General features: G+C 43.3%; 1 protein-coding gene across 11 annotated transcripts in view; it reads left to right on the forward strand.

The window, feature by feature from the left end:
- The window catches only part of LOC138671408 (ecto-ADP-ribosyltransferase 5-like), a 39,191-nt gene that overhangs the window by 7,392 nt on the left and 17,156 nt on the right, over window positions 1-14,643 (forward strand). For 9 of the 11 annotated variants that reach the window (XM_069759561.1, XM_069759555.1, XM_069759553.1 and 6 more), the window contains 4 exons: window positions 1,209-1,294; window positions 2,213-2,322; window positions 4,750-5,467; window positions 6,581-6,613. In XM_069759561.1, coding sequence (XP_069615662.1) covers window positions 1,222-1,294; window positions 2,213-2,322; window positions 4,750-5,467; window positions 6,581-6,613 — 934 coding nt within the window. In that variant the 5' untranslated portion in view covers window positions 1,209-1,221. The remainder of the gene's footprint in view (window positions 1-1,208; window positions 1,295-2,212; window positions 2,323-4,749; window positions 5,468-6,580; window positions 6,614-14,643) is intronic. The other 2 variants (XM_069759562.1, XM_069759563.1) reach the window with 1 other exon arrangement.

Raw genomic sequence — 14,643 nt, forward strand, 5'->3', positions numbered from 1 at the left:
TGTCTCCTTGCGGAGATCTGGTTTGGCTGAGAGAGACGCTTCTGACCGGGATCCTAGAAGTATTGTGTCTCCTTGCGGAGATCTGGTTTGGCTGAGAGAGACGCTTCTGACCGGGATCCTAGAAGTATTGTTTCTCCTTGCGGAGATCTGGTTTGGCTGAGAGAGACGCTTCTGACCGGGATCCTAGAAGTATTGTGTCTCCTTGCGGAGATCTGGTTTGGCTGAGAGAGATGCTTCTGACCGGGATCCTAGAAGTATTGTGTCTCCTTGCGGAGATCTGGTTTGGCTGAGAGAGACGCTTCTGACCGGGATCCTAGAAGTATTGTGTCTCCTTGCGGAGATCTGGTTTGGCTGAGAGAGACGCTTCTCACCGGGATCCTAGAAGTATTGTTTCTCCTTGCGGAGATCTGGTTTGGCTGAGAGAGACGCTTCTGACCGGGATCCTAGAAGTATTGTGTCTCCTTGCGGAGATCTGGTTTGGCTGAGAGAGACGCTTCTGACCGGGATCCTAGAAGTATTGTGTCTCCTTGCGGAGATCTGGTTTGGCTGAGAGAGACGCTTCTGACCGGGATCCTAGAAGTATTGTTTCTCCTTGCGGAGATCTGGTTTGGTTGAGAGAGACGCTTCTGACCGGGATCCTAGAAGTATTGTGTCTCCTTGCGGAGATCTGGTTTGGCTGAGAGAGATGCTTCTGACCGGGATCCTAGAAGTATTGTGTCTCCTTGCGGAGATCTGGTTTGGCTGAGAGAGACGCTTCTGACCGGGATCCTAGAAGTATTGTGTCTCCTTGCGGAGATCTGGTTTGGCTGAGAGAGACGCTTCTGACCGGGATCCTAGAAGTATTGTTTCTCCTTGCGGAGATCTGGTTTGGCTGAGAGAGACGCTTCTGACCGGGATCCTAGAAGTATTGTGTCTCCTTGCGGAGATCTGGTTTGGCTGAGAGAGACGCTTCTGACCGGGATCCTAGAAGTATTGTGTCTCCTTGCGGAGATCTGGTTTGGCTGAGAGAGACGCTTCTGACCGGGATCCTAGAAGTATCATTTCTCCTTGCGGAGATCGACATGCTGACCTTGAGTAATTGTTGACTTAGGACAACTGATTTCTATCTAGTACAGGATCTCACTGCTTCATTACAGGTTTTTCTCGTGTGACATGGTTTCTCAGGTTGTGCGTTTGTAGATTGTTGTTCTGTTTCTTTGTCTCCATAGATCTTTCTGCAGAATGTATTACATGATGAACCTTCTGTTTGTCGCCTCCGTGTCTTTGTGTCTGGACTTCGCGGGGATCGCTACAGGTGAGTCTACCATCAGTATTTTTTGCTATTTGTTTCTATGTTAGCTGCTCTGTGCACCAGTTTAAAGGGGTTTTCCAACAATGAGATGAAATCGAGTCCCTGACATAATTAACCTGCAGCCCCTCCTACTCACGTGTCAGATGCAGACTGAAGACACACAGCTCCCGAGACCTGGGGGTCAATTTATAAGAGCGGTATCACGCATGCCTCAGTCAATGGCTGGGAGGATGGATGTGATATGTGAAGAAATATATCTCTTCCTAACTGAGCCCACCACACTGAGGGGTCATCTCCAGCTTCATCCTCCCAGTCATTCTCTGTGCACTGCTATAAAGCTTCCAGACTGACGGAGAGTAGGAGGATGAAGCTTACGATCTCCTCTTAGAGCAACGTGGGTTAAGACATATTTCTTCCCATATCACAGCCATGCTCCTGCCACGCTATGTGGAATATAGCTCTTGTCAGTTGACACACACGTCTCGGGAACCGCACGCCTTCAGTCTGCAGCTATTCTTACACCCGACTAGGAGGGGCTGCTGTTTGAATTACATCATGGATTCCATTTTATCTCATTTTTGGAGACCTCCTTTAAGTACTATTGTATCAGCCTTAAAGATTGCTATAGGGTTCATGATGTCAAGCTGGTGGAGCAAGGCTGGCCCAAGAGGGCACCAGTCAGAGTCAGGACATTGTGTACATCTGCAGGGTAAGGGAGGCATGGTTTTGTCTTTGTGTCCGATAAATTATATCTTCCATAACAGGTAAGTATTCATGCTCAGAGGGGCCCCAATACAGCTCTGCTATAGGGCCCAGTCATGCTAGGTCTTCTGCTAGGTCTTCCCTTGGCTGTAGGGTGTTATCATGGCCGGTATCACACCAGATTCTGACATACAGCCGGGTCCTGATCTCATCCTGCAGATAGTTATGAAGAAGATGGAGACCAGACTTCTGGACAAACAAGCTGGAAGAAAAACAAGAAAAATGCAGGAAGACAAACAACAGAGGAGAAGTTCAGCTTCCTGACCCCGGTAAAGTAATATATGACCTGTAACAAGGACAACTTGTATGAGCTTAGTCCAGGGCATCAGAAGTCTACAGCCAAAATACACAATGAAGACAGAGGACGAAAGACTGAGTCCATACACCACGTCACTCTCAATTTCATTACCATCACACTTGAGGGTTTTTTTCTATATATATATATATATATATATATATATATATATATATATATATATATATATATATATATATAACCATATTGGCATTACTATGTATTCCATGACTAAGGGCACTGACTGCCAGAAACGCATCAGGTTTGGTTTTTAATTATGTTTTTCACTCAATAAATATTTTTGAAATTATATTTACTGTAAGTTTGTGCTGAACTTCATCCTCCCCTCCTGCTCCACTCTCCATGCTATATACTCCACTCTCCATGCTATATACTCCACTCTCCATGCTATATACTCCATTCTCCACGCTATATACTCCACTCTCCATACTACGTTCTCCACTCTCCATGCTATATACTCCACTCTCCATATCATGACCTACTCTCTGTGCTATGACATTCAGTCTCAATAATGATCTCAACTCTCCATACTATGACCTCTACGCTCCATGCTATATACTCCACTCTCCATACTATGGAAACAGGAACACATGGGCTACTTGCACAGTGAACAAGTCTGTATGATCATGTTCACACACCACCAAGAAACCTGAAGACACAAAAGAGAATAGTAAAACCAAAAACACTCAGTTTGAAAAAATGTTGCAGTAATCCGCAAGTGCTAGTAAAAGATGTAAAAAACAGGGTATTTGGTTGATACGTTTTTTGCAAAAAATGTATACTAAGCTGCTCTACCAATCTTCACGGTATACCCTTATCAGAGCAGTCCTAACTAATGTATGCAATCCCTATCTGATGTATTTAAAAACCTGATCATCTGTATATTACCTGTGTGAACAGGGTTCAGAGAGGAAAAATCCATGTGTGCATACAGGGTAGAACAGCTTTTGTGCAGATAGCCCAAGAGGAGTGGTGGAACTCCCCAGTCTTGTAGACACAAGAGAACAATTATGGAAACAGGAACACATGGGCTACTTGCACAGTGAACAAGTCTGTATGATCATGTTCACACACCACCAAGAAACCTGAAGACACAAAAGAGAATAGTAAAACCAAAAACACTCAGTTTGAAAAAATGTTGCAGTAATCCGCAAGTGCTAGTAAAAGCCCTCTTGGGCTATCTGCACAAAAGCTGTTCTACCCTGTATGCACACATGGATTTTTCCTCTCTGAACCCTGTTCACACAGGTTATATACAGATGATCAGGTTTTTAAATACATCAGATAGGGATTGCATACATTAGTTAGGACTGCTCTGATAAGGGTATACCGTGAAGATTGGTAGAGCAGCTTAGTATACATTTTTTGCAAAAAACGTATCAACCAAATACCCTGTTTTTTACATCTTTTACTAGCACTTGCGGATTACTGCAACATTTTTTCAAACTGAGTGTTTTTGGTTTTACTATTCTCTTTTGTGTCTTCAACTCTCCATACTATGACCTCTACGCTCCATGCTATATACTCCACTCTCCATACTATGACCTCTACGCTCCATGCTATATACTCCACTCTCCATACTATGACCTCTACGCTCCATGCTATATACTCCACTCTCCATACTATGACCTCTACGCTCCATGCTATATACTCCACTCTCCATACTATGACCTCTACGCTCCATGCTATATACTCCACTCTCCATACTATGACCTCTACGCTCCATGCTATATACTCCACTCTCCATACTATGACCTCTACGCTCCATGCTATATACTCCACTCTCCATACTATGACCTCTATGCTCCATGCTATATACTCCACTCTCCATACTATGACCTCTACGCTCCATGCTGTAACCTCCACTCTTCATACCAAGGCTTTTTCTCTCTCCATGCTATGACCGCTACTCTCTGTATCATGATGACCTCCACACTCCATGCTAGGACCTACAGTTTCCATACCGTGACCTTCACTCTTAATACATGGCTTTTTCTCTCTCCATGCTATGGCCTCTACTCTATGTATCGTGACCTCCACACTCCATACTAGGACCTACAGTCTCCATACTGTGACCTCCGCTCTCCGTACTGTGACCTTCATTCTTCATTCATGGCCTTTTCTCCTGCAGTCTCCAAACTTTGGCCTTTATTCTCACTTCATGCCTTCTATTTTCCAGAATATGGCCTCTGCTGTCCATGCTGTGATTTCCACTCTCCTTGCTGTGACCTCCACTCTTCATGCTTTGCATTCTATTCTCCTTTACCATGTCCTCTATTTTCCATAATATGGCCTCCTCTGTGCTGTCACCTACATTCTCTATAGTCTTTCGCTTTAGTCAATATGTCTTCACACGTCATCTTCTTCCTGTTCCTTGTAGATGAAGTGTAAGCATCAGATTCTGGACTTCAGCCCAAACTCATTTGATGACCAGTACATTGGATGCTCTGATCAATATGAGAAAGATCTCATGCCCAAAATTTTAACTTGGGAACAGTCCTTCAACTTGGCCTTTGGTTTAGCATGGGAGCGGGCGGTGGTGCAGTGGAATAAGTTAAAGAACTCAGTGCGACTGCCTAGTGGCTTTATGGATGAGTTTGGGATAGCGATCATCGTCTACACCACAGACTGGCCGAAGGGAAGCCCGATCTATAAAGAACTCAATGAGAATGTGACTGGGGCTGGACGGTCTAGACAGCACTACATGGAGGACTTCCATTATAAGGCTTTACACTTCTACTTGACCCGAGCCTTGCAGGTGCTGAGGAAGAACTCAAAAAGATTGACCAAGACTTATAAAGTCTACAGGGGCACAGATATCTCTCTGCAGGTGTCGGAGGATGTGGACCTGAGGTTCGGGAGATTCACTTCTTCCTCTCGGAATATAGAAGTAGCCAAAGAATATTCTGGGGGATTGTTCTTTGAGATAACAACCTGCTTTGGAGTAGACATCCACCGAATCTCCTTCTTCCCCAAGGAACAGGAAGTTCTGATCCCGGTGGCTGAGAAATTCCGATTTGTGGAGAAAAGTGGGAATGTTTATACTTTGGACACTACGTGTGAAATGTGCAGTCACTTCAACTGCACATACTTAGGAGGTAAGTGTCTGTGTCTACTGATAGAGACTAGTGATGAGCGAGTGTACTTGTTGCTCGGGTTTTCCGAGCACGCTTGGGCTGAGTATTTGTTATTGCTCGGAGATATAGTTTTCATCGCCTCAGTTGCATGATTTACGGCTTCCAGATAAGCTGAATACATGTGGGAATTCCCTTCCAAACAGGCATTCCTCGGATGTATTCAGCTTATCTGGAAGCCGTAAATCATGAAACTGAGGCGATGAAAACTACATCTCCGAGCAATAACAAATACTCGGAGGTCACCCAAGCGTGCTCGGAAAAACCCGAGCAACGAGTACACTCGCTCATCACTAATAGAGACGTATCCATGTGTGTCTATCGTAGAGAGAAGGTCCTGTAGTTATCCACTGTTATCCACTGTACAGTATCTTGAAGCAAAACTTTTAGTCAGCTTTTGACTAATCACATGGCCCCTACATCTTTCAAAGAGAGCAACTTACCTTCTATCCGAGACCTTTCCACTGTCTCTTACATGGTTCCAACGGAAGCTTCTACTAATCTGTTAGCCGAGCAAAACCTAGTTGGAGAACTTGACTCCCACTCCGATTTCACAGTCAGTGCTGTAAGTGTTATGATCACAAAAATGCCGCAAGAATTGGAAAAAAAATACACAAATTTCATAGCATTTGGTCATAATTATCATTTAGTCCACCTTCAAAGACAGGTCAAGGTGAAGTCTGGCGGCTCAGTTGTTAGCACTGTACAGTGGCGCAGTGGTTAGCACTGTTGCTTTGCAGAATTGGGGTCCTGGTTTCAAACCCCACCAAGGACGACATCTGTCAGGAGTTTGTATGTTCTCCCCGTGTTGGCGTGGGTTTCCTCTGGGTTCCCTGGTTTCCTCCCACAGTCCAAAGACTGATAGGGAAACGATTGTGAGCCTCGATGGGGACAGGGATGATGTCTGTAAAGTGTTATGGAATTAATGGTGCTGTAAAAATTAGTAAAATAAATAAATAATAAGGCCGCCCTTGGTGACAATAAGGCGCGGACTGCAGGAGACCGTAGATCCAGAACCCTTATGGAGAACACGTGAATATTTCCCACTCATTGTGAATTGTGAATTTTGTCTTTCAGACGAGAAGAGAGATTTCCCAGTGTGCAATTCTGGTAAGAAACTTATCGTTATAAATCTACTATATATACAACATACATAGGTGTAGTACATGTGCACTGTATAGATCTACTATATCTGCACTGTATAAATCTATTACATGAGCAATGTATAGATCATACGGGGAGAGCGCAGGCCTCCTGCCTTCATCATGTCCACGTAGAAGGCCTTCCTCCTTTCCCGGGCGTGGTCCAGGGTCACCAAGTATGTGACGGCGTTGAGCTGCTGGTGCACGAGGTATGGGCCCTCCCAGGGCGCCTGAGGCTGGTCCTGGGGTACGGAGACCAGAACTCAAACCTTTTAACCCAACTGGTAGCTCCTCTCACAAGCAGGAGCTCAAAGGGGAGAACCCCATTGAGGCCTATTGAACTTCTCAGTAAGCAAATAGCAGGTGTGGGAGGTATTGCTCCCAGTCGCACCCACGGGAGTCGACCAACATCTTAAACATCTGCATCAGAGTGCCATTGAACCGCTCGCCCAGGCCATTAGTCTGTGGGTCGTATGGGCTGGCCACCAGATGTTGCACATGTATTTGCTTACAGAGGGACTCCATCAAATGCCACATGAACTGGGACCCTCGGTCGGTGAGCATTTCCTGGGGGACACCCACTGAGGAACAAATTTCCAGTAAGGAGGTGGCAACCTTGTCAACCTGAATGGGCGACAAGGCTACCAACTACGCGTATCGGGTAGCATAATCTACTACCGTCAGTATGAAGCATTTCCCGAAGTTGCTGGGAGTGGCCATTTTTCCAATCAGAACAACTTTGATCCACCTGAAAGGCTCTTTAATAATGGGCAGAGTTAAAAGCGGGCCTTTGAGGCTCCGCTCCACCTTCCCCACCTTCTGACAGGTGTCGAACAAACGGCAATAGGCAGCCAAATCAGCGCCCAACCTTGGCCAGTAGAAATGCGGGGCTACCCTGGACTTTATCTTAGTGATCTCTAGGTGTCCGGCCATCGGAATCTCATGTGCAACAACTCTGCCCTGAATGGATAGGGTACCACTAACTGTCGGTCTCTAGACCATGCCTCCAGTGAACCATGCTGGACTGTTAATAGGTACAGCCATCTTTGGTCCCAGGCCACCCGCTCTAGGTCTGAGTCCGAGGGAGGCTGAGCCGCCTGCTCCTTGAGAGCTTTCCGCCTGTCGTCAGTTTCCAATGCCGCCTGAAACCCCTGACTGGATGGGACCAGAATAGACGAGACTGCCACGTCTTCTGTCAGTTCCCCGGGACCTGTCTCCTGGCGTCTGTCTGACCTGGCAACCACTTGGTTGTAAGGGGGAAAGCCATTGGACCTTTGAAGGTCCCTTGGGGCAACGGTGCTACCACTGCATGTGACAGTGGCCATGGCTGCTATAACCATGGGCAGTCGCTGGTCCAGACTGACTAAGCTGGCCCTCTGACACCCAAGAGCTGCCTAGCCCCTCCCTGCCTTGTGTCCCAGTTCAAATACATCTTGGTGATGGGCAGCACTGGTTCTACTCCTCCAATCCCAAAGACAGCAGGGGGTTTCCAGGGTACCAAATCCTGTGGAGACACCATCTCAGGCTGCACAAGAGTCATGTCAGTGCCGGTGTCCTGCAGTACCATGGCCATTGCCTGGCATAAGTGGACGGGCATGAAAGTTGTGGAAGGCAGTATTATGACACTTTGTCTGCACTGTATGGCACTATTCTATACACACTGTATGTATGTGCTCTATGGCAGTATTATGACACTTTGTCTGCACTGTATGGCACTATTCTATACACACTGGATGTATGTGCTCTATAGCAGTATTATGACACTTTGTCTGCACTGTATGGCACTATTCTATACACACTGGATGTATGTGCTCTATGGCAGTATTATGACACTTTGTCTGCACTGTATGGCACTATTCTATACACACTGGATGTATGTGCTCTATAGCTGTATTATGACACTTTGTCTGCACTGTATGGCACTATTCTATACACACTGGATGTATGTGCTCTATAGCAGTATTATGACACTTTGTCTGCACTGTATGGCACTATTCTATACACACTGGATGTATGTGCTCTATGGCAGTATTATGACACTTTGTCTGCACTGTATGGCACTATTCTATACACACTGGATGTATGTGCTCTATAGCAGTATTATGACACCTTGTCTGCACTGTATGGCTCTATTCTATACACACTGGATGTATGTGCTCTATAGCAGTATTATGACACTTTGTCTGCACTGTATGGCACTATTCTATACACACTGGATGTATGTGCTCTATAGCAGTATTATGACACTTTGTCTGCACTGTATGGCACTATTCTATACACACTGGATGCATGTGCTATATGGCAGTATTATGACACTTTGTCTGCACTGTATGGCTCTATTCTATACACACTGGATGTATGTGCTCTATAGCAGTACTATGACACTTTGTCTGCACTGTATGGCACTATTCTATACACACTGGATGTATGTGCTCTATAGCAGTATTATGACACTTTGTCTGCACTGTATGGCACTATTCTATACACACTGGATGTATGTGCTCTATAGCAGTATTATGACACTTTGTCTGCACTGTATGGCACTATTCTATACACACTGGATGTATGTGCTCTATGGCAGTATTATGACTCTTTGTCTGCACTGTATGGCACTATTCTATACACACTGGATGTATGTGCTCTATAGCAGTATTATGACACCTTGTCTGCACTGTATGGCTCTATTCTATACACACTGGATGTATGTGCTCTATAGCAGTATTATGACACTTTGTCTGCACTGTATGGCACTATTCTATACACACTGGATGTATGTGCTCTATGGCAGTATTATGACTCTTTGTCTGCACTGTATGGCACTATTCTATACACACTGGATGTATGTGCTCTATAGCAGTATTATGACACCTTGTCTGCACTGTATGGCTCTATTCTATACACACTGGATGTATGTGCTCTATAGCAGTATTATGACACTTTGTCTGCACTGTATGGCACTATTCTATACACACTGGATGTATGTGCTCTATAGCAGTATTATGACACTTTGTCTGCACTGTATGGCACTATTCTATACACACTGGATGCATGTGCTATATGGCAGTATTATGACACTTTGTCTGCACTGTATGGCTCTATTCTATACACACTGGATGTATGTGCTCTATAGCAGTACTATGACACTTTGTCTGCACTGTATGGCACTATTCTATACACACTGGATGTATGTGCTCTATAGCAGTATTATGACACTTTGTCTGCACTGTATGGCTCTATTCTATACACAGTGTATGTATGTGCTCTATAGCAGTATTATGACACTTTGTCTGCACTGTATGGCTCTATTCTATACACACTGGATGTATGTGCTCTATAGCAGTATTATGATACTTTGTCTGCACTGTATGGCTCTATTCTATACACACTGGATGTATGTGCTCTATAGCAGTATTATGACACTTTGTCTGCACTGTATGGCTCTATTCTATACACACTGGATGTATGTGCTCTATAGCACTATTATGACACTTTGTCTGCACTGTATGGCACTATTCTATACACACTGGATGCATGTGCTATATGGCAGTATTATGACACTTTGTCTGCACTGTATGGCTCTATTCTATACACACTGGATGTATGTGCTCTATAGCAGTACTATGACACTTTGTCTGCACTGTATGGCACTATTCTATACACACTGGATGTATGTGCTCTATAGCAGTATTATGACACTTTGTCTGCACTGTATGGCTCTATTCTATACACAGTGTATGTATGTGCTCTATAGCAGTATTATGACACTTTGTCTGCACTGTATGGCTCTATTCTATACACACTGGATGTATGTGCTCTATAGCAGTATTATGATACTTTGTCTGCACTGTATGGCTCTATTCTATACACACTGGATGTATGTGCTCTATAGCAGTATTATGACACTTTGTCTGCACTGTATGGCTCTATTCTATACACACTGGATGTATGTGCTCTATAGCACTATTATGACACTTTGTCTGCACTGTATGGCACTATTCTATACACACTGGATGCATGTGCTATATGGCAGTATTATGACACTTTGTCTGCACTGTATGGCTCTATTCTATACACACTGGATGTATGTGCTCTATAGCAGTACTATGACACTTTGTCTGCACTGTATGGCACTATTCTATACACACTGGATGTATGTGCTCTATAGCAGTATTATGACACTTTGTCTGCACTGTATGGCTCTATTCTATACACAGTGTATGTATGTGCTCTATAGCAGTATTATGACACTTTGTCTGCACTGTATGGCTCTATTCTATACACACTGGATGTATGTGCTCTATAGCAGTATTATGATACTTTGTCTGCACTGTATGGCTCTATTCTATACACACTGGATGTATGTGCTCTATAGCAGTATTATGACACTTTGTCTGCACTGTATGGCACTATTCTATACACACTGGATGTATGTGCTCTATGGCAGTAATATGACACTTTGTCTGCACTGTATGGCTCTATTCTATACACACTGGATGTATGTGCTCTATGGCAGTATTATGACACTTTGTCTGCACTGTATGGCTCTGTTCTATACACACTGGGTGTATGTGCTCTATAGCAGTATTATGACATTTTGTCTGCACTGTATGGCTCTATTCAATACACACTGGATATATGTGCTCTATAGCAGTATTATGACACTTTGTCTGCACTGTATGGCTCTATTCTATACACAGTGTATGTATGTGCTCTATGGCAGTATTATGATACTTTGTCTGCACTTTATGGCTCTATTCTATGCACACTGGATATATGTGCTCTATGGCAGTATTATGACCCTTTGTCTGCACTGTATGGCTCTGTTCTATACACACTGGATGTATGTGCTCTATAGCAGTATTATGACACTTTGCCTGGACTGTATGGCTCTATTCTATACACACTGGATGTATGTGCTCTATAGCAGTATTATGACACTTTGTCTGCACTGTATGGCTCTATTCTATACACACTGGATGTATGTGCTCTATAGCAGTATTATGACACTTTGTCTGCACTGTATGGCTCTATTCTATACACACTGGATGTATGTGCTCTATGGCAGTATTATGACACTTTGTCTGCACTGTATGGCTCTATTCTATACACAGTGTATGTATGTGCTCTATAGCAGTATTATGATACTTTGTCTGCACTGTATGGCTCTATTCTATACACACTGGATGTATGTGCTCTATAGCAGTATTATGACACTTTGTCTGCACTGTATGGCTCTATTCTATACACAGTGTATGTATGTGCTCTATAGCAGTATTATGATACTTTGTCTGCACTGTATGGCTCTATTCTATACACACTGGATGTATGTGCTCTATAGCAGTATTATGACACTTTGTCTGCACTGTATGGCTCTATTCTATACACACTGGATGTATGTGCTCTATGGCAGTATTATGACACTTTGTCTGCACTGTATGGCTCTATTCTATACACACTGGATATATGTGCTCTATAGCAGTATTATGACACTTTGTCTGCACTGTATGGCTCTATTCTATACACACTGGATGTATGTGCTCTATAGCAGTATTATGACACTTTGTCTGCACTGTATGGCTCTATTCTATACACAGTGTATGTATGTGCTCTATAGCAGTATTATGATACTTTGTCCGCACTGTATGGCTCTATTCTATACACACTGGATGTATGTGCTCTATAGCAGTATTATGACACTTTGTCTGCACTGTATGGCTCTGTTCTATACACACTGGATGTATGTGCTCTATAGCAGTATTATGACACTTTGTCTGCACTGTATGGCACTATTCTATACACACTGTATGTATGTGCTCTATGGCAGTATTATGACACTTTGTCTGCACTGTATGGCACTATTCTATACACACTGGATGTATGTGCTCTATAGCAGTATTATGACACTTTGTCTGCACTGTATGGCACTATTCTATACACACTGGATGTATGTGCTCTATGGCAGTATTATGACACTTTGTCTGCACTGTATGGCACTATTCTATACACACTGGATGTATGTGCTCTATAGCTGTATTATGACACTTTGTCTGCACTGTATGGCACTATTCTATACACACTGGATGTATGTGCTCTATAGCAGTATTATGACACTTTGTCTGCACTGTATGGCACTATTCTATACACACTGGATGTATGTGCTCTATGGCAGTATTATGACACTTTGTCTGCACTGTATGGCACTATTCTATACACACTGGATGTATGTGCTCTATAGCAGTATTATGACACCTTGTCTGCACTGTATGGCTCTATTCTATACACACTGGATGTATGTGCTCTATAGCAGTATTATGACACTTTGTCTGCACTGTATGGCACTATTCTATACACACTGGATGTATGTGCTCTATAGCAGTATTATGACACTTTGTCTGCACTGTATGGCACTATTCTATACACACTGGATGCATGTGCTATATGGCAGTATTATGACACTTTGTCTGCACTGTATGGCTCTATTCTATACACACTGGATGTATGTGCTCTATAGCAGTACTATGACACTTTGTCTGCACTGTATGGCACTATTCTATACACACTGGATGTATGTGCTCTATAGCAGTATTATGACACTTTGTCTGCACTGTATGGCACTATTCTATACACACTGGATGTATGTGCTCTATAGCAGTATTATGACACTTTGTCTGCACTGTATGGCACTATTCTATACACACTGGATGTATGTGCTCTATGGCAGTATTATGACTCTTTGTCTGCACTGTATGGCACTATTCTATACACACTGGATGTATGTGCTCTATAGCAGTATTATGACACCTTGTCTGCACTGTATGGCTCTATTCTATACACACTGGATGTATGTGCTCTATAGCAGTATTATGACACTTTGTCTGCACTGTATGGCACTATTCTATACACATTGGATGTATGTGCTCTATAGCAGTATTATGACACCTTGTCTGCACTGTATGGCTCTATTCTATACACACTGGATGTATGTGCTCTATAGCAGTATTATGACACTTTGTCTGCACTGTATGGCACTATTCTATACACACTGGATGTATGTGCTCTATGGCAGTATTATGACTCTTTGTCTGCACTGTATGGCACTATTCTATACACACTGGATGTATGTGCTCTATAGCAGTATTATGACACCTTGTCTGCACTGTATGGCTCTATTCTATACACACTGGATGTATGTGCTCTATAGCAGTATTATGACACTTTGTCTGCACTGTATGGCACTATTCTATACACACTGGATGTATGTGCTCTATAGCAGTATTATGACACTTTGTCTGCACTGTATGGCACTATTCTATACACACTGGATGCATGTGCTATATGGCAGTATTATGACACTTTGTCTGCACTGTATGGCTCTATTCTATACACACTGGATGTATGTGCTCTATAGCAGTACTATGACACTTTGTCTGCACTGTATGGCACTATTCTATACACACTGGATGTATGTGCTCTATAGCAGTATTATGACACTTTGTCTGCACTGTATGGCTCTATTCTATACACACTGGATGTATGTGCTCTATAGCAGTATTATGATACTTTGTCTGCACTGTATGGCTCTATTCTATACACACTGGATGCATGTGCTCTATAGCAGTATTATGATACTTTGTCTGCACTGTATGGCTCTATTCTATACACACTGGATGTATGTGCTCTATAGCAGTATTATGACATTTTGTCTGCACTGTATGGCTCTATTCTATACACACTGGATATATGTGCTCTATAGCAGTATTATGACACTTTGCCTGCACTGTATGGCTCTATTCTATACACACTGGATGTATGTGCTCTATAGCAGTATTATGACATTTTGTCTGCACTGTATGGCTCTATTCTATACACACTGGATGTATGTGCTCTATAGCAGTATTATGACTCTTTGTCTGCACTGTATGGCTCTATTCTATACACACTGGATGTATCTGCTCTATAGCAGTATTATGACATTTTGTCTGCACTGTATGGCTCTAT

Source organism: Ranitomeya imitator, chromosome 3 (genome assembly GCF_032444005.1).
Source record: "Ranitomeya imitator isolate aRanImi1 chromosome 3, aRanImi1.pri, whole genome shotgun sequence".
NCBI classification, from domain to species: domain Eukaryota; kingdom Metazoa; phylum Chordata; class Amphibia; order Anura; family Dendrobatidae; genus Ranitomeya; species Ranitomeya imitator.